Consider the following 27,568-nt stretch of genomic DNA (forward strand, 5'->3'; position numbering starts at 1 on the left):
AACCATAGCTGCTTACAACCAGTCCAAATAAAAAAGGTTTTCAACAATCCTGAAACATCCTCAGATGCTGCCGAGTCTTCAGGGGAAGGAAGTCCTGCAATTGCAGAAGTTGCCATTGAGAGTGTACACAGATGGTAATCTCAAGCAGGCTGGTATCAGCTGAGTGTTAAGACCACCAGCATCTTTTAAGAGGCATACACCATCAAAGGGCTTTGCAACCCAAACTAGCATCTTGAGTTGAATTGTATCCGGAAATCACTGAGGAACAAGTGGAAATACTCGAAAGGGCTGTAACATGTTCCGTACAACCTGCCCCTGCCAGGAGATACACTCCTGCATTCTGCTCAAAGTTTAAAACCCTAGAACAGCTGGTATTTTGGCAAAGATGAAGTATCATGATGGGCACTCCATTGCTACAGAAATGATAAAAACAGTAGTGATGTGACAACCGTTTGAAGCTGCTATGTGACTGATTACATCAAATATCAGAGCAATAGTAATAGGGTTGCATAGCCAGAATATAAAGTGGGGAATCAGTGTTGCTCAGTGTGCAGGTGCCTACAAAACCACTAGTAGAAGGAAGAACTATAAAACATTAAAGTCTCTGTTCTGTGTGATCTCCCCAATTCGCAGTTTTAAAGGGCATTTTGATCAGATGACCCCACTTTCAAGGGAAGCATTACAAATTGGAAAGAATTCTGCTCTTAGTCCCACTTTACAACAGACTACTTAGTCCCACTTTACAACAGTCATGCTTTTTACTACAAATAGTTTTGTATGTAGTACAGGCAGCAGCCCACAATACTGGCAGCAGCTGCAGTGGAGTGCCCGCTACTGCCAATTTCTTCACGATTTGTGAAGACAGTTGGCGTTGCTGAGGGGGAAGAGCAAAGCACCACCCTGCCTTTCCCCTAGAAGGGATAGAGCGTGGTTGCCCACCCTAGGTGAGCTTCTGCTGCAATTGCTGATTCCCCACTCCACCAGACCTTGCTTGTGCGGCAGAGTAAGTCCCAGTATGCCGATGAGCTTGCTTTTTATGGGTTTATGTATGACAGCAGACAGGGTACCTCTCCTCAATCCTGGAAGGTGAACATACTTCAAAACTCTTCTGACAGGGGTGGGAAATTAAAGCTGACATTGAAACAAACACATGAGCTGATTTTCACACACACACAATTAATACCAATTTTCATTATTATTACCATAGGGTACACACAATGATACAATTCTGTTCATAGTGGTGGAATGATTATACCTCATATAATCAAATGGGTTACTGACAGGCTCCCTTACTAGAGGGTATTGTTAAATTTCTATAACATCCATTTGAAGATCACAGGGCAGTTTACAATATAAAACCACAGAAATGCATACCATAATAACAAAACCAATAACCACACACACATAGTTTAAGAAACCATAGCTTGTTATTTATAACAGTATACAAACAAGCACATTATTATTCATATCAGATGCACATCAGTATCGGTTTGCATATAATAGTATGGGGGGGGGCGTTTCTAGAAAGAGGTGGTGAAACTTGCTGAGCATCCACCCAAATTTGTTGAGCTGAAAGGCTGCCAGAATGCACCTAAGAGGTTCTGCTGAGTTCCAGCTTAAAAAAAAGCCCTGGTATTATATACCCGTTCCTAGTAATGGCAAGCTCTGGAAATGTTCCCATGTACCACAAGTAATTACAGTGGTACCTCGGGTTACATATGCTTCAGGTTACATACGCTTCAGGTTACACACTCCGCTAAGCCAGAAATAGTGCTTCAGGATAAGAACAGAAATCGGGCTCCAGCGGCAGCAGGAGGCCCCATTAGCTAAAGTGGTGCTTCAGGTTAAGAACAGTTTCAGGTTAAGAACGGACCTCCGGAACGAATTAAGTACTTAACCTGAGATACCACTATATTGCCAATAAGTCTGTAATCCTTAATTGAGGATACATTCATTATAGCTGCTAATAACGCGAGTGACATGTTCTTAGCCACACTAGCAGCAATATTCATCTTAAGCCTATAGATGGCACATTTGTGATCATTCGTGCACACCAAGGAAGGTATCAGCTGGCATGGAGGAAGTACAAGAGACATGTGGGATGTGGGTGGAAACACAGTTCAATGAGATTGAGCACGCTCAGTGGCCACAGAATGCTGTTTTAAGTTTGGGAATAAGAACACATGGATGATGGATAAGCGTACCCTGGAAGACAGCACTCCATACTGCAACATTTTGTTGCAGATATAATAAGCAACTTTGTTTTATTATTGAATTGTCCAAAGTGCTGAAGAGCTGGTTTTAATGGTGACACCTAGGACTATTCCTAGAGCTGCATGTATCCCTAACACAACTGCGCAGTCTTGTGTTTCTTACCTGTTTTGCACTGGGAGCTGAGTATTCTCCTGGGGAAACTGACATCTGAAGCTGTCATCTGAATGGTGAAACAAATAGGTAAGGTCAGGCATATAAGCAGCAGGATGGCCTAGGCCTGCAACTTAACTTCTGAGCAGATGGATGTCTCAGTAATCAGGATTTTGACCATGTTTTATCAAATGTCTACTTTGTAAAACATGTTGCAAGTATTTGAACAATTGTGATACCCCAGTGGCAGGCCCATGCAGAGCTTGTCTGAAGCCTGGGAAGTGTCTTGTCAGAATAAAGTTATAAACTCAAACAAAAAAGCAGCCAGTCCATGGAGGCCCCCTCCCGCCAACTTAGTCCTCCGAGTCCCAGGGCAAGTATACCTAGCTGCCCACCCACTTTTGCAGGAACATGCCACTGAAAGAGGGAGTCCCCATTTCCTGACGAATTCCAGTCCCCAAGATTGTGTGGGAATAGCTCAGTAATGTAAGGGTTCACTTAATGCCACCCATTTAGTTGGATAATTATGGTGTGGTTGGTACCAATCATTGAAACAAATAGTTCTTATACCAGGGAGGTGCAGTGAGTGAAGCCCTGTGGTTTCTGATGGTATTGAGGCCAGAGCCAGATGTAAAACACTGGTTTCTGCCATGTACAATGATGGAATTCAACTTTTAAAAGCTTTCTGTTCACCAGTGATGTATAGCTGAAAGCACCTTGGGGAGGGGAAGCAATAACTCAGCTTTGTCCCTTGCTCTTTTTTTACAACAGGAAATCTGGGGAAGCAATGTGTGTTTGGGGGGGAATAGCTTGAAAACATTCCTTTTTAAACATTAAGTTTTGTATTCTTTTTATATTGTTAGTGCTGGCTCTTGACATTTTTGCTTCTGTTTTTAATTCAATAATTTGTTATATATATTTTCAGATTTCTCCCTTCCGAGTAAAATTGTTTTTTTGGATTACATGCATACCACGTAGCAGGACTCCAGTTCATGGGCAATTTCACAACCTTCATGAGCTGGTGATGTCCAAATCAACTTATCTAACAAGCAATACTATTTACATATGAGCTAAGCAGAGGATTCAGTTTCCTCCACCCATTTTAGCATGTGACGCTTAATGCGTCCTGAGAATGAGGATGTGCATCCTGATATTTTCACCAGCTATCATTGCTGAACTTAACTCTTGAAAAGCCCACAAGCACAGCATGACCATGACAGAACTCTGCTGCTGTTATCAAGGAACTAGTATTCAGAGGTAGACTGAAGGTAGCTACCATGACCTTGATAACCCTACCCTCCAGGAATTATCTAATCCCATTTTAAGGTAAAGGTAAAGGGACCCCTGACCATTAGGTCCAGTCGTGAACGACTCTGCGGTTGTGGCGTTCATCTCGCTTTATTGGCCAAGGGAGCCGGTGTATAGCTTCCGGGTCATGTGGCTAGCATGACTAAGCTGCTTCTGGTGAACCAGAGCAGCGCACGGAAACGCCATTTACCTTCCCGCTGGAGTGGTACCTATTTATCTACTTGCACTTTGACGTGCTTTCGAACTGCTAGGTTGGCAGGAGCAGGGACCGAGCAACGGGAGCTCATCCCGTCATGGGGATTTGAACCGCCAACCTTCCAATTGGCAAGCCCTAGACTCTGTGGTTTAATCCACAGCGCCACCTGCGTCACTTAATCCCATTTTAAAGCTGTCTGAGTCTGACCAAACTGCGGGAGGCAGTGGAAGACAGGAGTGCCTGGCGTGCTCTGGTCCATGGGGTCACGAAGAGTCGGACACGACTAAACGACTAAACAAACAAAAACAAATTGGTGGCTATCACCATTTCCTGTGGTAGCAATTTCCGCATTTACTATGCATTGTGTTAAGAAGTACTTTTGAGTCTCCCACCATTTAACAGGTTATAGCGTTATATGAAGGAGAAACCTTCCCTATTGTCCCTTTCTCTACACCATGCATAATTTTATACACTTTATTATATTCCCCCTCCCCAGCTGCTTTCCCCGCAAGCTATAAAGCCCCAAATGAGTAGGACCAAGCATTTTACACCTATTGTAAAACATACAGCTAGTTGGGGATGAACGTTTTGTTTAATATCAAACTACATTTTTGTATTATGTTCTGTTACTAATAATACGCTTCGGCCCCAATCCACCTATGGTGGTATGTGGGTGGTTACTTTTAACTCGCCCAGGTTGAATTCCTGTCTTTTCCTGTTTATATCCCAAAGTACACCTGCCAGGACGCACCTATGCTGACATGCTTTAATCTCCTTTACCATTAATTTTAATTATGTTTAAATGTTTTAATTGCTTTGTTTTTATTGGTAATTTTAATATTTATGGCAAACCGTTTGGGGGTAGATCTGTTAGATATATAAACAAAACTAAAGCAAACTTGCTCAGTCTCTGGGCCCGGGAGAGCTAAAAAAACTTAAATTTGGATCTGCTTGGAGTCTTAACAACGGGGTCGGTTACTCTGCTCCATAGGAACTACCATGGGTCGGGGTTGAGGTGGAACCATGGGCGTAGCCAGGATTTTTGTTGGGGGGGGGACAGGCTTTTGTTAGGGGGAGCAGAACCTCAGATCTGTATGGATTATGGGGGGCTTGGCTACACCCATGGTTTGAACCCGAGTGGGGCCCTTCAGCTAAATGAAAGAAAAGGCCATTTGTGCGTCGGGCGGGGTGCCACTTCCCCTCCTTAAATCCCTGCGGGGTTCCTGGGAGTTAAGCGGGCCTGAACAGATGGGGGTTTTCTTGAGGAAAAAGAACTCGGCCAATACCCGGCTGTCTCTTGCCAGCCACCATGCTAGAAACGAAGTCTCCTTCGGGCGAGGTCAGGGCCCTCTCGGCGGCCGAGGAGTCAAAGCGGCGCCCTGGGCTCCGTCCGGCGAGCGGGGAGCTGCCGGGAGCAACAGCAACGGCCTCTCACCCCCCGAGCGGGCTTTGCCCTCGTGGTCGCTCTGACGGGGCGGAGCTCTGCGCCCGACGCTGCGTTGAGGAGAGCGCGAGGCCCCGAGGCGTGAGGCGCTCCAACTCCTTCGCCTTCCCCGCCCGCGGCTGCAGAGCTTCTTCCCACTAGCGCAGAGATAGCGGCCTTCGCAGGGGGAGGAGCTGGAGGGGCGGCTTTTTAAACGGAGGCAGGAGCGGCAAGGTGAGAGTGTAGGAAGGAGATCGATGGGGGAGCAGGCAGAGCTACTTACGGGGCTCACCTTTTCGGGGAGCTGAATTCGAGGCACCGTCTACCAAAGGGTTCTTTGGCGCCAGAATTTGAGTGGCTTTCCTCACTTATTGCAGGTAGGAAAAGCGGCGAGACGGGTTAGGATTAGCACTCTTCTGACAGGCAGGAGGAATTGCATGGGCTCCGCCGTCTGCGTCAGCGGGGCGATCGTCGGACGTGGGTTTGGGGAAGATTGCCGACGAGAGACTTTCTGTGGAATTTCCATGGAAACGGCCTCCTAGCCTTTGGCCCCCAGGGCAGGACTCCGTTTGTAACAAGCCTGGCAGGAAGATAAGATAGCGACCTCTCTTATCCAGCCTTGCTGGAAGGAGGCGCTGTCGTTAACTAGGTCTACTCAGAAGGAAGTCCTGTTGATTTCATTTGGGTTGGCCCCCAGGTATATGGGGTTAGGATTGCAGGCTTAGTGCACTTCGTTTTTTGTGCCAGGGATTCCCCCCGCCCTCCCCGCTATGCCACCTGTAGCTTTTGTGCGAGATTCTGCCCTGCTCATTATAGGTCGCATCCCGAGAGAGATTTTGCATCTTGTTGCTTCGAAGGGAAGAACTTGATTTCTGACTTCGACCTAGTAATGGCTGTCTAGGCACCCTGCACCATCATTGAAACTTGAAAACTGTTTTGTTAGTTACTTAAACTGCTACAGGTCATGCGTGTGTTTGAGTGTGTGGCCTAAAGGCATTCTCAAAAGCATCTAAAAAAAGAATCCTCCTATAAGAAACTACCTTATACCAAATCAAGCCATTGATTGGCATCTTGTCCCAATTGGAGATGCCAGGCATTGAACCTGAGACCTTTGACATACAAAGCATGTTATCTACCCCTGAGCTGTGGCCTCTCTCTTGCAGCGCCGGACAACAGGAGGGGATGGCATCTCTCACACATTTCTTACTGGTCCCCACACGCCTGATGCTGAAGGTCTTTAATGTTATGTCCCGGCTGTCTATGTATAGTGCCGGTTCCCTTGCTGCTGTCTTCTACTGTTGGTGGGCCCTATGGCAGGTGGTGTCTAAGGGCCCTTTCCAGATACTCCGCAAGAAGAGGCGGGGGACTCCACCAAGATGCCTCACTGATGCCTCACATGGGGAGCACGGCTTTGTCACGCTAAAAGTGAGTACGGTGGCAGGAAAGTGGAGGGGGGGGAGGCCATAGTTAGGTGCTCACAGACAGCAACAGAAGCAGAATGTGAAGACAGGATTCTGGGCTGCTGGTGTATTTGATAAGACTGGGAGTAACATAGGAAACAGCCTATTGCCAGGTCAAACTATTTGACCCTCTAGCCTGATATTTTCAATGGTGACCGACAGCTGTTCTTCAAAGTCTTAGGGGCAAAGAGTGTTTCTCATCAGCTGCCTCTTAACAGGAGATGTCACAGATTGTGAACCTGTCACTCTGTGCATGCAAAACTCTGAGCTATTGTCACTGAGCTCTTGTCTGTGTGTAACTGTCCTATTTCTCTGTCCTTTGGGGGCTCAAGAACTCAGGGCTGCGTCTCCACTATGTTGCTGCTGGCGAGGAAGGAGCCCAGCTGATGCTTTTCTTGCATGGATTTCCCCAGAACTGGTAAGTGTCGCTGTGCTGTGTGGTAGTTGGAAGAAGTGCAGTGTCTGGAGCTGATATCAATTTACTGTAGGTGTGGCTCATGCAGGAAGTCAGCCCACAGATCTGTCGGCCAATGTGTTAGAGGAGTTTACTGCAAAGTTAAGGAGAAGGTATTGAACAGAAGGATTAACTTCCCTAAGGAAATGACCTAGAGGAGATGATGTTACTCAGCTATATGCTATCAAGCTTCTATGATGCACAGTGAATGACCATCAGGTGTTCACCATTAGTATTGCTATTACCATGCCTTTCTTCCTGACAAGATTACAGGTGGCTTTCGGATTAAAAACAAGAATAGCTAAAAGCATAGAAAAAAACTATCATTAAAAAGAATTAAATCTGAATAGAATTAAAACTACAGTGGTACCTTGGGTTACATACGCTTTAGGTTACATATGCTTCAGGTTACAGACTCAGCTAACCCAGAAATAGTGCTTCAGGTTAAGAACTTTGCTTCAGGATGAGAACAGAAATCGTGCTCTGGCAGCGCGGCAGCAGCAGGAGGCCCCATTAGCTCAAGTGGTGCTTTAGGTTAAGAAGAGTTTCAGGTTAAGTACGGACCTCTGGAATGAATTGAGTACTTAAGCCGAGCTACCACTGTATATACAGATATAAAATCTATTTAAAGCATACTAATAAGTACAATAAAAACAACACCAGTCCTATCATTAAAAGAAGTCAATTCCCAAAAGCCTGGTGGAACAGAAGAACAACAAGGGGGGAGCCATTATTCAAAACATATATATACAACAAATGGAGAGGCAAAAACTATAAAAGCTGCAGACCAGGGAAGCCCTCTCTGCTTAATCCCATTGTGATTTGACTGTATTTCAACAGGTTTGCATGGCGCTATCAATTGCAGGAGTTTAAGCGGGCATTTAAGGTGGTAGCCCTCGATTTGCGGGGCTATGGCTTTTCCGACGCACCAGCTGGTTCTGAGCACTATCGGAGAGAAGCTCTGCTGGCAGATGTACATGGTGTCATTGAAGCTCTGAGCCCCAGTGAGAAGAATGGTGAGAGCGAAAATGGTTGTTTTGGAGGAAGGGTCCGGTTTGCCACTGCAGTGGCTTGGCTACTGGCAATGGGAGGAGAGTGCCATGCATTCAACATACTTCAGCTTTCAAGTGTTACATTGATGCTTAATGGGACCTCCTTGAAATGAATTGGTGTTCGGGTTGGGGAATTGTCAAGCAGGCTGATACTTGTCCACATTGTCTCTGTTCTGATGTCTTCTATTTGTCTTTTAGAGATTTCTAAGTGCATCCTGGTGGGGCATGACTGGGGTGGATCCATAGCTTCTGAGTTTGCTGCCTGTTACCCCAATTTGGTGGAAAAGCTTATTATTATGAATGCTGTTCAACCACATGTCTTAGCAGGTGAGGCTTGTCTATCGGGATTTGGTACTCACTACGATTGTGTGCAGCTTTTGGCATTCACTAATTCTAAGCAGGATTGGAAAAGGGAGGGAGGAGCCTGAATCTGCCAGGGACTAGTCCCTGCTGCACAGTTAAATGGTCACTATGACTGCATTGCCCTTAAGATGCAGAGCCTGCATAAGCCATCACTGTTACACTACAGCTCTTTTTGGAGGAAGAAGGGAGGTTGTCTGATCTATCCAAGTGCCTGACCACCAACACACCAACACAGCTTATGATTAGATGGAGTACATTAAAAAACACAGCCACCCAGCTCCCCCCTCCCCCACTGCTTGGACTGCAAGTTGATCCATATGTTAAAGGGAAATAGATGAGAGCAACCCCAGTTGAGCCCTCTACTTTATTTTGAAGATAGTTTTCTGGTTGTGGTGATTTTGTTTCTTTTTTTTATAAAGTATTTTTATTTCAGTTATGCACAAAATGGATCCAAAAACAAATAAAAAGAAAAAACAAAGGGCCATATATTGGTTCTCTTGATGAGTACCGTTAGTTCTGGTGATATTTAATGTGTGGCAGGGCAACTTATTTTCCCTTCCACCTTGCAGAATATTTTTCACGATATCCCACCCAGCTGCTGCGATCCAACTACATGTTCCTGTTCCAGCTGCCAAAGCTGCCAGAGCTCCTGTGGTCCTTAGATGACTTCTATGTGAGTGCAGGGTGGGGAGTTTGCCTCACCATTCATGCCTTCTTGCATTAGGAATATAAATACAGCAAATCTCTTTTCCAAGCTGTCTGTGTAACTTTGTGAAGCCAAAGCGCTTTATTCTCTGCTGGTGACTGTTCATTCTCTTTGCTCAATGCTGAGCTACAAATCTCAAATGTGTTTCATGGGCATATCCCAAACCCTTCTGCCAGGCTTCTTTCTGCTCTGCATGAAGGGTGATTTTTCTCTGCTTTGGTTTGGAAGAAACATAACCCTGTCTCTTCTGCCCCCTCCACCACAGCCTCACTCCATATAGAGAGTGCCTCTTGTTCAAAGCTCACCTGTAATAAATTTGAAAGAGTGGTGGTACAGTTGTACCTTGGTTCTGGGATATGTGAGCAGGCACAAGTACATTTGTTTTGACACCCTCTCTGGATTATTTGGAGGGTGACAATCTGTGACAGGGAGGCTGCTCTTTATGTAGGCTCCTCTTGTGAGGTAGAGCCCTGGAAAATCTACATTGCATGGGAAGCCTACCTGAGTCAAGTAGAAAAGTCTCCCTGCTGCAGATGGTTACCCTCCAGCTTGTGGACATAGGATGGAGCTAGTGCATTTGTCTTCACTCATGTGAAGATCAGTAGCAGATTACCTTTGTGTGGATAGTGGAGGAGGCAGGCTGGGAAAAGCTTTAAATACTACCGAGCTGATCAAATAAATACATATGGGCAGGGGTAGCTTTTTGTTTTTAAAAGGAAGCAACACTGCTTACTCCTTTGCCCTGCCCAAGGTGGTTTAAGCAAATATTTTTTACAAATCTTTTTAGTAGCGTGAGCTGCCTCTAGCTTATTGAGGAGACTGTATTGTACAGGACAATGAGGTGTGCATTTAATTAGCCTCTACATGCTGCTGTGTCTTTTTCTCTACAGCTAATCAAGTCTGTTATGACTAGCAAGAAGACGGGAGACCAGAATCATATGACAGAGGAGGAGTTGGAGGCTTACCTATATGGCCTTTCGAAGGACAGGGGTCTAGAACCACCCATGAATTACTACAGGAACATGTCCACGTGAGAGCCCATTTATTCCCAGCTTTGATAATGGGTGGGATCGGCATTTTTTTGCAGAGGAAGAAACTGCTTGGCAGCAGTAGCCTTCTGGTCCTAATATTTGAAGGGCACCAAATTCTTTGTTGGATCATGTGGTGCTGAGGATCAAAACACTTCCTCCTCCACAAATCTGTATTTAAATTTCAGAAAAGGGGATGAGAAAATCTTGTGACCATTCTGAGATACTTTAATTTCTAAAAGAATGTTCATTTATAGAATTGGAGCTAAAGTGTGGGTGTGCTGCCTTTCCTGATTTATGTCATGGCTGCAGTGCATGAGCCTCCCTAGGGTGGAAAGTGACACCACTCTGATAAGTGGCACAAAATGGTGAACTGATTTCTGTTCAATGCCAATTTGCAGATTTCTTTTCTGTGTATCTTCTCCTACAGTTGGGTTCGTGCAAAGTGCAAGGATATTGTGGTGCCCACCCTGCTGATCTGGGGAGAAAAGGATGTATTCTTGGAAAAAGGGCTTGTCATACCCATGGAGCAGAAGGTGTGCAAGAACATCAAGGTGCAGCTCATCCCTGAAGCCGGCCACTGGGTCAGTGAGGAGCAACCTAAGAGAGTCAATCAACTCATGTGGGCTTTCCTCCTTCAGAGAAACTGAGACGGAATGAGGCAGTGACTGCTCTGTGCACTACAAGCATTCCTACCACCCAGCATGCAGGAAATTACAAGAACAGCCATTTGACCTGACACTGGAGATCTGGTCCTTCTCTGTGTCTGGCAGAATGTTTCTACCCTATATTGGAACATGAGTCACATGCAACTTTTAACTGGTTTTGCTGCAAGTCCGTGTTCCGTTGCACTACAATAAAAATGATTTGCTTCAGGGTTTCTGATATGGGCTTCCTGATGGTGAAACTGCACAGCTGTTGCATTCAGCAGAAGGTCTTCCAGCCCCCCCCCCCCCCCGTGGTATACAGGCATTAATACTCACAGAAGCGCACAGCTTTTCCTTCTATATTGCTTTTTTGTTGGGTGTGCCTTAGCACAGCAGAATCCGGAGCGAAGCTATGTTCCCTGTTGCTGTTTCACACCCATTTTCACTGGCATCTTACTACCTTGGCAAACTACACAGGAAAGCGACCCTTGGCATGGATCACATTGAAATAAACGTTTTCAGCCTTCTTACTTCACTGTCTACCTGGAATGAGTTAATGATGCGTTAGGAGGAAGCTGCTTCTTAACGTGGTATTACCTGAGAACATGACTGTGCCTGAGAACATCTTGGTAATGCTTGGGGCAATTAGTTGGATGTCTTGAGAAGAGGCTTGAATTAATCCACTGCTCATGCCAAAGAGATGGTGCAGTGATTGATCTCATAGTGTGTGCCTCATCCTGCATGTGGACTGGAGAAACGACAAGACGACCCCCAGTGGGTGTGTAAATATGTGCAAAAGGAACATATATAGGTGACTTATAGGAACACAGCTGGGTGGAAGCTTCACATCTGCCAGGACTAAAGCTAGTCATTGCTCTGGGAGAGAATGTCTGCCCGTGAAGCAGCCTCCATAATAAAGAGGAGTTTTGATACTACAGGTATTGTTCCCCAGTGTTGTGGACCTGATGCTCCAAATGGTGGCAGTCTGAAGTTGGTACAAAGCAGATGTACCCTTTGGTCATATTCTCTAGAATTGCAAGTTAAAGGTACAAGAGCTTCTAGTGTGAATTGTGCTGCCAACTATGCTGCTGCTGTGCAGAGACAGGAATTGAGTCAGGGATGGAGTGGCACTTCCTAATACTACCCTGGGCCAAATTATCCGTGATGTTTTGTGTTTAAACAAGTGTGCTTGACTTGCCTATTTTTATTTTGGAGGAAAAGCAGCCACAAGGCCCTAATCTGTAATATGCTTCCAATCTAGATGAGATACCAGGACTGGTTTTCTGCTGAACATTACTCCCGCCAAGCTGCTTTGTGCCCTTGAAAGTTGCATGTAGTTTTGACCCTTGGTGGCCATCTGATAGTTCAGAAGTACAAGGATCTGAGGGCCAGGTTAGGCTCAAGGCAATCTGTGGCCAAAGCACAATCAGTAAGTTCTAGCGGATGAGGAAAGGCTTCTGCCTTTCCACCTGTCTGTTTCCGCAGACCAAGCTTCAAGAAGTCTTCACAGGCTGCCTTGTTTGACCTTCAGCTTTCTTTAACTAGGGTTTATGTTGGCATTCAATTGCTGTGGTTAATGCTGCATATTATCATATAAATACAGTGGTACCTCAGGTTACAGACACTTCAGGTTACAGACTCTTCAGGTTACAGACTCCGCTAACCCAGAAATAGTACCTCGGGTTAAGAACTTTGCTTCAGGATGAGAACAGAAATCGTGCGGCAGCAGTGGGAGGCCCCATTAGTTAAAGTGGTACCTCAGGTTAAGAACGGACCTCCAGAATGAATTAAGTTCTTAACCAGAGTTACCACTGTAATGATAATATGGTCTAGCATCATCATTGTATAGCTCCCACTGTATACTGAAGAAACAACTTATATATAGTTCTTATATCGACAGGTCTGCTACCCTGGGCTCCTTTGGAGAAAGTGTGGAATATAAATGTGTAACTTAAATATATAAGAAAATAAATATATAAATAACATAACTAAACATGGGGCACAATGGCGCTAATGTTAACACACGTTTTAAAATGTACAGCAGAGCATCTTTTGCTTCAGCTTAGGGTATAATGTATTAGCAAATACAGTAGTACCTTCATTCTGGAGTTCCGTTCTTAACCTGAAACTGTTCTTAACCTGAAGCACCACTTTAGCTAATGGGGCCTCCTGCTGCTGCCACGCCGCCAGAGCACGAATTCTGTTCTCATCCTGAAGCAAAGTTCTTATCCTGAAGCACTATTTCTGGGTTAGCAGAGTCTGTAACCTGAAGCATATGTAACCTAAGGTACCACTGTATGAAACTCGTGCTATTTTTCATTCCAGAATCACTATTATCTGCCAGGCATGTGTTCAGAGGTGCTAATGAATCATCTGCAGTGAAGCTAGGAGGCAAGTGGTTGCTTCAAGCAAGCACATGTGTGTGTGTCTAAATCTGGAACATGTAAAATTAAATGCCGAGGAGAGGAGTTCTTGATTAGCCTTTTTCCCAGACAAGCTTTTTAATTTTCTATGCCAGGTAATTATTTTTTTAATGGGGGAGCATTCAGTTCAAGAACCATATATATCAGGCCTTGGAATCTTGATGAAAATATTGCTGTCTTGCAGCTCCACCACCAAAATCTATCTCCTTTATGGAAATCTGTAAGGGCAGGATTGAGGAAGGGGCAGTTAAGGTGGGTAGGACACAAGGATGGTTAAGTTATTGTAACATTAGAAGAAGAAGAAATCTCACCATGATTCTACCCCTCTCTGGCATTAAAAATACAATGAGAATAAAGTAACAAAACATTTGCTTCCCCTCCCATGGCACTCAAATCATACTGCCTGTCATTGTTACTGGATCTCCTTGTGTACCAGTTCACACTTGCCCATGATCCATATCTTACACATATATTTACAGAAAAACCAATAATGGGGAAAGAGCAATATCATCTTTTGGAATCTTTAGTGGAGACTGTTGTGAGCCACAGACTTTCTTGCAATGGACCTGATTATCCAGCTTAAGTTTGGGGGAAATTGGAAAAAAAAAAAAAACACAATAGCATAGCTCACTTGGGGAAACTAGCAATAACCACACCAATGCTACAATCAGAGTATGTATGAACAAAATACATTAAGGCCCACGACAGCAACTGCTGGCAAAGTTATACAGTGCATGCTTAGTTTCACTCTGAAGCTAGAATGAAATCAGTACAGTACTGTACTTCAATGTTTGCAGGGGGAGCCACCTTGTGGATTCTGTGTGCAACACCTACTCTTTTAGTTCTGAAAGTGACATTACAGCGAATGGGGGAAATTAAATTTCCCAGGTAGGAACAGGGGAGTGATCAGGGCCTCATGTCATTTTGCCTTCAGAAAGGGGTGGTGGTGCTAGTGGGACAGGGAAAAGCACAAAAGGTGCCCAAGAGTAGAGCAGCTCAGTTGATGCCCCTTCCAACTTGACCCTCCAGGTCAGGGATCGGCAACCTAAGGCGCATGGGCCACAAGCGGCCCAAGGGGGTTGTTTAACTGGCCCATGAGCCGCCCCCGAACTGAGCTGCCCGCTCGGTGAGTCCCCATGTGCTGCGTGGCGCAAGGACTCGCTTCCGCTGTGCCGGAAACCACGCATGTGCAGACGCCAAAAATCGTGTCTGCGCAGACACAGACACCGGAAATCGCATCTGCGCAGACGCCAAAAATCGTAGGCGCACACATGATCCGGCCCACAGAGGGATCTCTGCTGGAGTGAACCGGCCCAGGCGAGGTAAACCTTGCCAACCCCTGCTCTAGGTACTTGCTTGACGTGCCATAATTGAAAGTCCCACGAGAAGTGATTGAAGAGGGAGAAGAATAAAGGAGATAGTGAAGGAAGCAAAAAGATAACAGAAATAAAAAGACTAGAGGAGTCGTCTGTACAGAGGTTGCTTCCTTAGCAGATGGAATAGGACTGAAAAGAGAGAGCAAGTGTGGCGCAGTAAGTAGAGCAAAGGTCGCAAACGTTTTTTGGCCCATGGGCACATTCTGAATTTTGAGAGCGAGGGCACCAGTCAGAAAATGAGTGCCATGGAGGCATGGAATAACACAAAGCTAGAGAATCATTTATTTATTACATTTATATCCCCTCTCTCCTCTAAGGAACTCAAAGGCATGGTGAAACTTTTCCCAGTATTGTTATTTGCACACGAAAAAGACAAACTGCTGAGTTTTTGCCTGGTAAATAAAATAAAACAAAACCCTGTTCCCCCACCAAAGTACCAACCTTAAACCAAAGCCTAGGCTGCCATCCTTTGCCCACTTAGGCCAACAGGCTCTTTTTCTGTTCACTTATCACCATTTTTAAGTGCACCACCAGACCACCTAGCCCATCGTATCCCCACCAAGCACCTCAGCTTCCAAAGTACCATAATCTCAGTTGTTTTGCAGCTTGCCTGTAGGAAATCTCAGCTAGTATACAGAGAAGAATGTTTTGTTTATTGTCGAGTTGTAGTTTTGTGTCCTTACATTATATTACCAATAAAATACTTTGGTACCGTTTCAGCTGTAGAGGTGAGTGACTCTAACTACCGCCCACTATACCTTTAAAGCACATTCAAAAGCACATCCTTTCCCTCAAAGCATTCTGGGTACTGTAGTTTACTCAATCCAGAGTTACAATTCCCAGCAGCCCTTAACAAACTACAGCGCCCAGAATTCTTTCAGGTGGGAGGGAAAGAATGTGTTTCAAAGGTACCTACCCGAAAAGCGGGTTGTTGTTCCCTTGCCTGATCATGGACAGTTCAAAGAGACTCTGATGATCCGGTGCGTGAATATGTGGGGTGGTAAGCATAGCTCTGCAGCCGAGTTGAAAGAGAGGGTCATTTATGTGTCACGGGCAGGGGCCATTTCGCCTTCCTCTGACCGTCCGAGGTTTCCAAAAGCCAAAAACTCTTAATCTCCAAACTGTGGGTTCGAGCCCCACATTGGGCAAAATATTCCTGCATGGCGGAATGTGTGTGTGTGGACTAGATGACCCTCGTGGTCCCTTCCATCTCTATGATTCTTGCCGCCGTGCCTGACTTGTAGGAGGCGGGGTCTCCTTTGGGTGAGATCCGGCCCTGCGCCCGGACTCTCCAGGCCTGGCTCCCTGGGCGCGCGCTCTCTCGGCGGGCCCTCGAGATCAAGCAGGCGAGCGGGCAGGGAGCAGCTGTGGACGAGAGCCGCCCCCGTCCCTCCGCAGGCTTCTCGTCCCTCCGCCGGAGAGAGGCCTGGTCGGCTTTGCTGGTCGCTCCGACGGGCGGAGCTCTGCGTCCGAAGCAGCCGCGGAAGGAGCAGGAGGCCCCGAGAGGCGGGGAAGGAAGCGCTGCTGCTCCCTCGCCTTGCCGCCGCGTCTTCCCTTGGCGGGCGGGGAGGAGCTAGAGGGGCGGCGCTGCCTTTATAAAACGGAAGCCGGAGCGAGTGGGTCGCGGGAGCAGGGGGAGATTGAACGTGCCCCGCCGGCGTCGAGTGACTCCCCGCTCCTTGAGGTACCGAGAGAGAGAGTTTCGGTTGCCCGCGCCACTGACTATCTCAGCTTGGGAGCCCCACCGCTTTATCCGAAGGCAGCCAAGAACCCAGCCGTGTTAGCAGGCGAGCACCCCTGCTTGGGTTTGCTGGATACCGAGAGTTTGCTCGGTTGAGTTCCTATGGACACGCGTCGTGCCTCCCGTGGCAGGACTCCCGTTTGAAACGCGGCTGGGTCCGAGTTTCTGGTCTTCTGAGAAAGGACTTGCAACCGGTAGTGTCGTGGCAGATCCCGAAGTGCAAGGTCCTCATAACAGCCACGCTCCTTCTAAGATTTTACAGTAACTTAAAAAATTATACAAGAATCATTATTAGGGTTCGTTGTAACAATGAATGCAGATCCCAACGTGTTGCCTTTCAGCTAGATCTTCTATTTTATGTGCACATACGTGGGCAAATGTTTTGGAGTGCAGTTTAAAGTGGGTTCAGTATTCTATGTGTGCATAATTGTCACATTTGCACAATGTTGTCTTCATCCAAGTGGCACCTTGCACGCTCCCCCTCTTTTGTTCAGATTTGTCCATTCTGTGGATAATGCAGTAAGGGTGGGGATCCAACATAGACCTGTATGATCCTAGCCATAGGTGTACTGAAGCACATTGTGTGGGCATTTTTTAAAAGGTGTGTGGTAACTTTTGCTGGGTGCCATCTATCACAGCGCCCTCCCTTTACTTCAGCTAGTGAGAGGTGCTTGGTGGGGCTGTTTGGGAACACACTTCTTTTTACATTTTTCCAACAGTGTTTTGTGCAAGTCTGGTATATCCGAAAGCTTGTATCTAAAAATAAGCAAATACTTGCATGTGCAAATATATTCCATCAAGCACTGCCCACTAGTGGTGATGGTAAATGCTGAGATGGAGTTCACTTAAAAGTGCTCTTGTATGGACAAAAGTGCACAGGGAAAAAATAGGATCTGTGCATTCCATGCATGCATTAACACTCTGGTGTATCCTCAGCCTTAGAGCAAATCAGACCATTGGTTTATCTGTCTCAGGACTGACTACAGCAGCAAGTAACCTTTCTTAGGCTGTATAACAGTGGTGCATACAGATGAGGGAAAAGGTTGCATTCTAACCATGCAAAAGTAAGAAGTTTCTACAGACAATTCTACACACCAAGAAAAGTGGCAGTGGCCCAGGAAAGTCTCACAGGGCTTTTGCCCAGTGGACCTGAGGCTCCCCACCCCGATCTACATTAACTAGAAGCAGCTCTTGGGCAGGGTTCTTGCCCAGCTCTACTTGTAAATGCCAGGGATTGAATTTGGGATGCAAAGTGTGTTCTCCTACTTCTGAACTGCAGCCTCTCTCTTGCAGCCCCAAACAACAGGAGGGGATGGCCTCTCTCTATCGCCTCTTACTGATCCCCACACGCCTGATGCTGAAGGTCTCTAATGCTGTGTCCTGGCTGGTTGTGTATAGTGCTGCTTCCCTTGCTGCTGCCTTCTACTGTTGGTGGGCCCTATCGCTAGTGGTGTCTAGGGGTCCTTTCCAGGTGCTGCGCAAGAAGAGACGGGAGACTCCACCAAGATGCCTCACTGATGCCTCACATGGGGAGCACGGCTTTGTGACACTAAAAGTGAGTACAGTGGAGGGGAAGGGGGAGGCTTCCAGCCATAGTCAGGGGCTCACAGACAGCTGCTGAAGGCAGGATCCTGGTCATGTATTTTACAGGTTGGGAGGAACATAGGACGCGGCTTATTGCCAGGTCAAACTATTTGTCCCTCTACCCTGATATTTTCAAAGGTTACTGGTAGCTGCTCTTCAAAGTCTTAGATGCAAAGTGTCTTTCCCCTCAGCTGTCTCTTAACAGAAAATGTCACATATTGTGAACCTGTCACTATCACTGAGCTCTTGTCTGTGTGTAACTTTCCTATTTCTCTGTCTTTTGGGGTATCAAGAATTCAGAGCTGCGTCTCCATTATGTTGCTGCTGGCAAGGAAGGAGCTCAGCTGATGCTTTTCTTGCATGGATTTCCCCAGAACTGGTAAGCGTCGCTGTGCTGTGCGGCAGTAGGAAGAAGTGCAATGCCTGGAGCTGATATCAATTTACTCCAGGTGTGGTTAGTGCAGGAAGTGATAGGCTACAGATCTGTCAGCCAACGTGTCACGTAATTCCTTTCTGGCCAGCAAATTCCTGCAAAGTTGGGGCAAAGGTCTTAGACAGAAATATTAACTTCCCGAAGGAAGGGACTTGATTGCTGCTATCCTCTCATGGTGAATGACCATAAGGCCTTCATCATTAAATTGTAATTAATACAACTTTTTTTTAGTGTTGACCTTATGCTGCATAGAATCAGAAGCAACATGATATACAGTAGACTTACAGTTTTAACAAATGTAGAAGAGGTCATGATAAATTAAGCAAAAACTTGGTGGGGGTTTCTTGATTTTTAGAGGGTGAGGAAGCGAAACAAGGTGAATACTTATATTTAATTAAAATACCTTTAAATTGTCTTTCATCTAAAGATCCTAGGGTAGTGTACAATAAGCATTAATAAAATCATTTGTACACAATATAGAAATACAGTTCAGACCAGCAACCTTTGTAACAATAATAAACAAACCAAGCAGCAAAAACTGTAGAAGTTACAGAGCAGGACTAAAGCAACACAACAAAAGTAGGCACCGATGTCCTGGAATTTTCACGTAGGGAAGCCTTCTTCTCTACTTATCCCTTTATGGTTTGGATGTATTTCAACAGGTTTGCATGGCGCCATCAATTGCAAGAATTTAAGTGGGCCTATAAGGTGGTGGCCCTCGATTTGCGGGGCTATGGCTTTTCCGACGCACCAGCTGGTTGTGAACACTATCAGAGGGATGCTCTGCTGGCAGATGTACATGATGTCATTGAAGCTCTGAGCCCCAATAAGAAGAATGGTAAGAGTGGAAATGGTTGTTTTGGAGGAAGGGTCTGGCTTGCCATTGCAGTGGCTTACCTTTTAGCAGTGGGAAGAGAATGCCCTCTGCTCAGTCTTGCTAAGCTTTCAGAAGTGTTGCATAGGTGCTGAATGGAGCATTGTGGGGATGAACTGGTGTGTGAGTTTGGGAAATTATCTAGCAGGCTTGTAGCTTCCCATAGGCAGATACTTACTTTTCCATGATTGGTTATGTCCAACTCAAAGTAGACCCACTGAAACTATGAACCTAAGTTACTCATGTCCATTAACTTCACTTGTTCTATTTTGAGTATGATAAGCACTGAATACAGCCCATTGTCTCTCTTTCATTGCTTTCTATTTGTTCTTTATAGAGATTCCTAAGTGCATACTGGTGGGGCATAACTGGGGAGGAATCATAGCTTTGGCATTTGCTGCCAATTACCCCGATATGCTGGAGAAGCTGATTGTCATGGATGCTGTTCAACCACATGTTTTATTAGGTAAGTCTTGTACTGCCCCATGATTCTGGTTCTCACCATGGCTATTGGCATTTTCTAGCTCTAAACAGGATTGCGGATGGAAGAGGGAAGCCTGCAGAACTGTAAAAGGCCACCATGACTGCATTGCCCTTAGGATGCAGAGTCAGGGTGGGCCATCATTTCACACCACAGATCTTTTGGGAGGAAGTGGGAAGGAGGTTGTCTGCTTTGCTCAAGTTCCCAACCCCAACACACAAGCATTGTTTGTGAATAAATAGGAGCCTGGCAGCAGGGCTTTCTAAAAAAAATAAAAAAAACGATCCTCCCTGCCCTCATTGCTTGGATTGGAAGTTGACGCAGATGTTAGGGGGAAATAGGAAGCAACTCCAGTTGACATCTTTCATTTTATTTTGAAGATTGGTTTCTGAGAGTGGCATTCAACTAAGTTTTACATAGAGTACACCTGTTGAAATGAATGGACCTAACTTATTCACATTGACTAATTTCAGTGGGTTTGCTCTAACTGAAACATAGTTGAATACCACGCAGTATCTGGTGGCATTTCATGTGTGGAGAAATTGGCACTGCCCTGACACACAACTTATTTTCCGTTCAACCTTGCAGAATATTTTCCACGACATCCCACCCAGCTGCTGCGATCCAACCACATGTTTCTGTTCCAGCTCCCAAAGCTACCAGAGTTCCTGTGGTCCTTAAATGACTTCTACGTGAGTTGAGGGAACGGTTGCGGAGTGGGTTCCAAAGCTCATGTTCTGTCATACTTGGAAGTAAGCTCATGCAGATTAACCAAAGGGTCCAATCATTTTATTCTGCTCTGGGGACTGATGGTTCTCTTCCACAATCCTAAAATACAGTTCTCAACTGTGTTTTATGTATTCATCCCAAATTTCTCTGTCAGTCTCCTTTCAGCTCTGGGTGCAGGGTTATTATTACTATTATTTCTAAAATTTCTATACTGCCCTTCATCCACATTCATGCACTGGGCTCTCTGTCTTGGTTCATAAAATGCATAATCCTGTGTCTTCTCCCACCTGCCTACCTTTATGTACACGTGCCCTGGCTTTTAAAGTTTACTTCTAAGGTATTGGCAGTGCTTTCCCCCCCCTAAAACAGTGTTTAGGGGGTACTCTCATTTTGACTCAAGATAATCACTATCGGGAGAAATAAATACAGTAAATGGACAAAAGTACAAAGATTCACAAAGTGTTTGGGGTATGCATACCCCTGCGTCCCCCCCCCAGAAGAAAAGCACTGGGTATTGATGTGGTGAGATTATTACCTAGAGTCTGGGATGAAGAGGCCATGGCAAGCTATGACATGTTCTAGTGCTGCCAGAGGGAGGGAGGACTATGACCTTCTTTGCTTATTCCTTCACTTCCCCATCCATTCTCCCCCCTGCCGCTTGGCATACAAAAATGTAGCATACAAAGTTTTTTAGTCAGTGTGGAGATGAGTGCTGGGAAAGGCTTAAACTGTAGTGCAAAACACAGTCCTGCACCCTGTGACCAGCCACGTGCCTATGCAAAGCCCCAAAGCAGAACCTAAGCACAATAGCACTCTCCCCTCCTGCAGTTTCCAGCATCTGGCATCCAGAGGCATGCTTCCTCCATCTGTGGTGGCAGAGCATAGCCATAATGGCTCCTAGCCATTCGGAAGCCTTACCCTCAATGTCAATGCATATGTCTGATCCTCTTTTAGGATCAGGGCCAGCTGAAAGGGAAAGGGGGGGAAAGAGACAATGCTGCTTCCTCCTTTTCCCAGCAAAGGTACTTTGTGGAAGACTAAGGGAGAGTAAATATATAAAAATGGCATGAGCTGCCTCTGGGTCAGAAAATGGGGTGTGCATTTAATCATCTTCCACATGGTGCTGTGTCTTTTTTTCTACAGCTAATAAAATTAATCATGACTGGCAAGAAGACAGGAGCCCAGAACCCAGCACGCCGTTTGACAGATGAGGAGCTAGAGGCTTACCTGTACAGCCTGTCAAAGTGTGGAGGTTTAACACCAGTCCTGAATTACTATAGGAACCTGTCCACGTGAGAACCCGTTCCTCCCCAGATTTGCTCACGTGTGGTATTGGCACCATATGCTTTTCCTCAGTTGTGGTGCACCAGTACATTCAGGCTTTCCCCTTGGAGGTGGATGGGACTTGTTTGGCAGCAGGAATTTTCTAGTCAAAATATTTGGAGAGGTCACAACATTCTTCACTGGATTATGTGATGCAGGGGACAAAACACTCTTCCTCCCTAAAATATATGTCTAAATGGTGGGAAAGGGGGATGAGGAAATCCTGTGACTGTTCTGAAGGGGATTCTGAGATATTTTAACTTATGATGAAATGGGAAAGGTTGGGTTCTAGAATTGGAACTGAAGTGTGGGCATGCTGTCTTTCTGGGTTTCTATTGATTTTTCTCATCACTGCTGTGCATGAGGCCTGCTAGAGTGGAAAGTGGTAGGGTTGGCCGCAACATGGGTAAGTGGCCAAAGTGGTGAGTTGCCTGCTGTCCAGTGCAGATTTGCAGGTGTCTTCTCTGTGGCTGCATTCAGATGTAGGGTTTATTGTGTTTGTTTTGTTGGTTATAATGCTAGTGCTTCTCTCCTAGTTGCTAATGATCCTTTTACACTGCAGTATCTCTGTTCCATTATGGAACTGTGGCTTTTTGAGTGATATGCCACCATGTCACGCTACATTTTAAATGGTGGGGGGAAACTGTATGCCAGGATAGCACCCCAAATTTTACCAATGCAAAACTCCTAGTGATTTTCTCAGTTAACAGGGTTGCAAACAGATTTTGTTTTGGGTTTTTTTGGAAAACATTAACATGGAAATGAGCTCTAAACTTCTGCAAGAGTGCACTAGATGTCCAGCAGTAGCTTTCATGTCATGTGGAAGATCACAAAAATAAACAGGTAAGTAAACATTGTGAAGACTGAACAAAGTGCCATCTGAATGTGGCCTGTGTATCTATATCCCTACAGTTGGGTTCCTGCAAAGTGCAAGGATATTCTGGTGCCCACTCTGCTGATCTGGGGAGGAAAGGATGGATTCCTGGAACAAGGGCTTATCCCATGCATTGAGCAGAACGTGCGGAAGAGCATCAAGGTGCAGCTCATCCCTGAAGCCAGCCACTGGGTTAGTGAGGAGCAACCTGAAAAAGTCAATCAACTGATGTGGGCTTTCCTCCATAAGAGAGACTGAAATGGAAAGAGGGAGTAACTGCATTCTGTACTACAAGCATCCCTCCCACCCAGGAAATGACAACAGCAGGCATTTGACCTGATGCTGGAGATCTGATCCTACCCTGTGTCCTGTGGAATGTTTCTACACCATACTGGAACCTGAGTTCCATGCAGCCTTTAACTGGTTTTGCTGCAAGTCTGTGTTCTTTGCACTACAATAAAAAGGATTTGATTCAGGGTTTTTGATACAGGCTTCCTGATGGTGAAACTGCACAGCTGTTGCATTCAGCAGAAAATCTTCTATCTCACTCCCTCTGTAGCATGGTGGCATTAATACTCATGGAAGAGCACAGCTTTTCCTTCTATATCGCTTTTTGTTGAGTGTGCCTTAGCACAGCAGAATCCAGAACTAAGCTGTGTTTCCTGTTGCTGTTTCACACCCATTTTCATTGGCATCTTACTACCTTGGCAACTGGTACTACACAGGAAAGCGACCCTTGGCATGGATCACATTGAAATGTTTTCAGCCTTCTTACTTTACTGTCTACCTGGAATGAGTTAGACACATTAGGAAGAAGCTGCTTCTTAACATGTGGTATTACCTGGGAGTGTGACTCTCCCTGCAAAAGCATGTCAGTTGGTTCATGAAGCAGCCTCCATGGTAAAGAGGGGCTTTGATACTGTTCTGTTATTGCTCATCCCATTGTTTTGATCCGATGATGCTCCAAACACCTGCGGTCTGTGAAAGTAGGTAGAAAGTACAGTTGCCCTTTGGGCATACAGTGGTACCTTGGGTTACATACGCTTCAAGTTACAGACTCTGCTAACCCAGAAATAGTACCTCGGGTTAAGAATTTTGCTTCAGGATGAGAACAGAAATCGTGCTGTGGAAGTGTGGCAGCAGCAGGAGGCCCCATTAGCTAAAGTGGTGCTTCAGGTTAAGAACAGTTTCAGGTTAAGAACGGACCTCCGGAACGAATTAAGTACTTAACCCGAGGTACCACTGTATTACCTAATATTGCAAGTTAAAGATGGAAGAGGGTTTCTAGTGTGAATTGTGCTGCTGTTGTGCAGCTGCTATTGTGCAGCTGCTGTGCAGAAGTGGGAAATGTTTCGGGGATGGAGTGGCAGGAACTAGTATACTCAGGGTCAAACTACCTGTGATGTTAGCTGTGTGCTTAAACAAGTGTTGATTTATCTTTGCTCTATCTGTTCACCTTTATCTTTGAGGAAAAAGCCACGGGGCTCAATCTGAAACATTCTTCTGCATCAGAACCTGCCCCTGGTTTTCTGCTGAACATTGCTGTTTGTCCTTGAAAGGATCATGTAGATTTGGCCCTTGGCAAACTTCTAATAGTCCAGGAGGACCAGGATCTGAGTGTCTAATAAACAAACCAATGTGGGTTTTCCTTGGGCCAGTAATTCAGGTAGATTGGGGTTCAGCTGGAGCCACCATAGTGCACCACCTCAATGCCTTGGCTAGCCTAGCTCTTACTGCTTTGTGCTTTTTCACAAACCATTGTGTAAAGGCTGCCATAATTGCTTGGACTATTATTAGGTGAGGGCATATAGTGAGCTGATTTGCTTCTCCAATGTCTGTCCCTTTCAGGCTAACATTCTCTTGTTTCCATCCACCCAATTTTCTTTTTAAGTTCAGGGTTAGTTTAGTACCATATCAGAATATTTACTTCCGTCCCTAAAACAGAGGTAAGATCATATTAGTATAAGTCAGTGAGCCTGGAAGTCGTGTGCCAATATTTCAGGATTCCAGGCAGCTTTTTTACTGAGCACAAACTATGGCTGGTTAGTCTTAGATGTGACAACAGCTGCCTTCATTGTGAAATGTCACATCAGCTGTCATTTTTCTGTTCCAGTCAAGCATGTTTCTTCTTCTCTTTCTTGGTGAGGAAACCATGTGATGCCTCACAGACATTTAAACGAGGGTCGGAGAACCTGTGTTTTTCTAGATTTTATTTGATTACAACTCTTCTCATCCCAGACCATTGGCCACGCTGGCTTGGGCTGAAACTGGAGTGCCACAGCATCCTCATCTCTGAACTAAAAAAAATCACCTTGCTTATATGTCCCTTTATATGTACTGATGAAGCAGAAAGCATCTCTTAGACCATAACCTTTGGCTCTCTAGCAAGCATGGCTAATGCATAGGGATGATGGGAGTTGTAGTTCAGCAACATCTGGAGGGCCAAAGGTTCCCCACCGATATTTTAGACTTTATTTCTGTCGTATTATCTTCCCTGTACATATGCTGCTCATAGAAAATGATGCTTTTAAGCTTAAAATGCTATGCTCTGCCATTCCACTTTTCAACCAGACTAATCATGGCTATAATTTGCTGTGCTTTTGAAATGCCACTAGGGGATGTTGTTGCAACAGATTTCCTGCTCATGCCAATTTACATACAGTATTGGGGACTAGCAGAGAGTGAGCATAGGAGCTCAAAAGAGCTGTGCAAAAAGGCAGAGAGAAAAACAACTGAAGGGTGCAAAGAATCAAGTTTAGTTGAACTTCTGTTTCAAAAATCACGGGTGGTGTTCAACCTCATTTTTGCGTGAGCGCACGTGCAAGGAGATTTATCTTCCCTCTCCTTCTCCTGCATGAGCCCAGCACCATCTCCAAATCTTTTCTGGAGAGTTGGGGGAACTTTCAGAACAGATTTAGGAGGCACCCAGTAGGAGGAGAAGGGGAGATCAATCCATTGCACAAAGATAAATCCTTGCTCTAATAGAGCAGCTGCTTAGCACTATATGAAATACTACCCAATATTTATTTTTAAAAAATATATAGGTACAGTACAGGAAAAATACAATAATAATAATAATGGTTACTCACTTCTTCCAGCAAATAACCTATTTGAGCATATGATTTTCCTCAAGAACACTTGTAGACAGTGTTTTGTTGTTGTTGTAAATAACAAATTGGCTGTACGTACTCAAATCATAAAATGCCTGTCCCACCCTGCCCCGCTTTCTGTGGCACCCTTGCCCTTTTCTGTTGAAATCATGATGAACTTTTCATTTTAAAAATTGATAATAAAAATAAAAAATGTTTGATATGCTATGGATGCTGCTTATTAATTTGAGTTTTAAAGAATAAAAAATGAAGATTGCTGCAAGGACACCAGTCACAAAATGGCCACTGTGGCGTGAGTGGCATAGCACAAAATGGCTGCCATGAGGGCAAGGCATAGCACAAAATTAGAGTACTGTCGCTGCTGCTCCCCTTCCCCTCAGTCCCCCCGCCGCCGCTGCCGCCGTGCTTACTGTGGGAAGTCAGCTATGTCCTACTGGCCCTGGTTGTGGAGATAACACAATATTGATTGCCCTCTCCTACAAACAATTGTACTGTTGTTGTCTAATAACAGCATGGTGAAGGCCACACAACTTTCCCCCCAGAGAAGCAACTATGACAGCAGGGACGCCTCCTGAATCAAGGTAAGACACTTTTCTGTTTAGTTAGGTGCCAATTATTTGTACAACTGCAAAGCTTAAGAGTCCACAATATTCCTGCAAGGGAGGAATCATAGCACTGTAGAGTTGGAAGGGACCCTGAGGATCATCTAGTCCAACCCCCTGCAATGCAGGAATATCCAGCTGGTCCATACAGGGATCGAACCTGCAACCTTGGCGTTATCAGCACCATGGTCTAACCAACTGAGAGAAAACCAAAACCGCTTGGCCCTACCTTATATGATCTCCTTGGCCACCAAGCCACCCCAACAAGTCCAGGAGCCACCAGTTGCCATTGATATTCTTTTACTCATTATAATGGGTAGCTAGATTAAAGAACGCCAGGCCTAGCCTATCTGTCATGTGTGAAAGGGGAACAGGGGGGCTGGAAATCATATACTCCACTATGCTTACTTTCATTATGTCACCTCTAACAAACCATTAACAAATGCTTTAACGAATCTCCTTTAACAAAAGTGATTGCAAATTTGCCTGACGTGAATAGGTTGTTGTAAAATGATTCATGCTAGAGTGGGGAACATCTTCAAGAAGAGTTTATTTATGTCTGCAGAAATGGAAGTTAAGGATCTCAGCTTTTCAGAGCCGTCATTATATAATCCACACAAAGCCTTCCTAGAAATTTAGGGCAGAGTGAGACAGAAAACATTCTGGGTTGTCAAATACTCTCAGTGAATGCACAGCATATGCCTACACTGGCTTCTAATTTCTGGGCCATGCCTGCCATAGAAAGAGCATGATTAGTGGTTTATCTGAATGGAGAATATTGTACAGCACCCCACTTGGTCACCTGTACTGCTTTTCTGCCAAGTTGTGTAAGCTGTATAACAGGATGGTGTCATCTGGGCATCATTTAAAAGGCAGTCCCTACGCTTGTATATGGACCCAGACCACGTTCTAGAGCAATGATCCCCTGTGGTCTGCCCAGTAGATCCTTTGATCTGAAACCGAACCAAATACCACATTTCTGGAGCAGTAGCAGCTCCAGCCCTTTGAAAGAAGCAA

General features: G+C 45.3%; 2 protein-coding genes and 1 long non-coding RNA gene across 17 annotated transcripts in view; 2 read left to right on the forward strand and 1 right to left on the reverse strand.

Annotated features, from left to right (window-relative positions):
* Positions 1 to 5,525, reverse strand: part of LOC307210412 — a 37,276-nt gene extending 31,751 nt beyond the window's left edge. For all 8 annotated transcript variants that reach the window (XR_013835964.1, XR_013835965.1, XR_013835966.1 and 5 more), the window contains exons 1-2: positions 5,155 to 5,525; positions 2,377 to 2,434 (exon numbers count right to left, since the gene is read on the reverse strand). This is a non-coding gene — a long non-coding RNA (uncharacterized lncRNA). The remainder of the gene's footprint in view (positions 1 to 2,376; positions 2,435 to 5,154) is intronic.
* Positions 5,526 to 11,531, forward strand: LOC307210348 (epoxide hydrolase 3-like). The gene is made up of 8 exons (XM_079966184.1): positions 5,526 to 5,668; positions 6,455 to 6,716; positions 7,084 to 7,169; positions 8,046 to 8,221; positions 8,456 to 8,584; positions 9,190 to 9,293; positions 10,217 to 10,356; positions 10,785 to 11,531. The coding sequence occupies exons 2-8, from the start codon at positions 6,474 to 6,476 to the stop codon at positions 11,002 to 11,004; spliced, it is 1,098 nt and encodes a 365-aa protein (XP_079822310.1). The 5' UTR covers positions 5,526 to 5,668; positions 6,455 to 6,473; the 3' UTR covers positions 11,005 to 11,531.
* A 3,166-nt stretch (positions 11,532 to 14,697) lies between these two features.
* On the forward strand, positions 14,698 to 23,317 carry LOC307210344 (epoxide hydrolase 3-like). Of its 8 annotated transcripts, none has more exons than XM_079966170.1 (8): positions 14,698 to 14,956; positions 17,835 to 18,096; positions 18,419 to 18,504; positions 19,221 to 19,396; positions 19,770 to 19,898; positions 20,502 to 20,605; positions 21,786 to 21,934; positions 22,878 to 23,317. In XM_079966170.1, the coding sequence occupies exons 2-8, from the start codon at positions 17,854 to 17,856 to the stop codon at positions 23,095 to 23,097; spliced, it is 1,107 nt and encodes a 368-aa protein (XP_079822296.1). In that variant the 5' UTR covers positions 14,698 to 14,956; positions 17,835 to 17,853; the 3' UTR covers positions 23,098 to 23,317. The 8 variants fall into 8 exon arrangements, 7 of the variants coding, with proteins under 7 accessions (XP_079822296.1, XP_079822291.1, XP_079822293.1 ...); XR_013835948.1 differs by lacking the exon at positions 14,698 to 14,956 and adding an exon at positions 15,458 to 15,780 and having other exon boundaries at positions 21,786 to 22,036; positions 22,878 to 23,055; XM_079966165.1 differs by lacking the exon at positions 14,698 to 14,956 and adding an exon at positions 15,462 to 16,837.
* Positions 23,318 to 27,568: the final 4,251 nt, after the last annotated feature.

The sequence above is a fragment of the Podarcis cretensis genome (assembly GCF_951804945.1).
Source record: "Podarcis cretensis genome assembly, chromosome: 2".
NCBI lineage: Eukaryota > Metazoa > Chordata > Lepidosauria > Squamata > Lacertidae > Podarcis > Podarcis cretensis.

What these genes read in the sequence shown, in the direction of transcription:
- LOC307210348 (XM_079966184.1), top strand. Translation starts at nt 6,474, where the DNA reads ATGGCATCTCTCACACATTTCTTACTGGTCCCCACACGCCTGATGCTG. An exon ending in TCAACCACATGTCTTAGCAG is followed by an intron (nt 8,585 to 9,189) that starts GTGAGGCTTGTC and finishes TCCACCTTGCAG; the next exon opens with AATATTTTTCACGATATCCC. An exon ending in GGTCCTTAGATGACTTCTAT is followed by an intron (nt 9,294 to 10,216) that starts GTGAGTGCAGGG and finishes TTTTCTCTACAG; the next exon opens with CTAATCAAGTCTGTTATGAC.
- LOC307210344 (XM_079966164.1), top strand. An exon ending in ACGGCTTTGTGACACTAAAA is followed by an intron (nt 18,097 to 18,418) that starts GTGAGTACAGTG and finishes TGGGGTATCAAG; the next exon opens with AATTCAGAGCTGCGTCTCCA. An exon ending in GGTCCTTAAATGACTTCTAC is followed by an intron (nt 20,606 to 21,785) that starts GTGAGTTGAGGG and finishes TTTTTTCTACAG; the next exon opens with CTAATAAAATTAATCATGAC.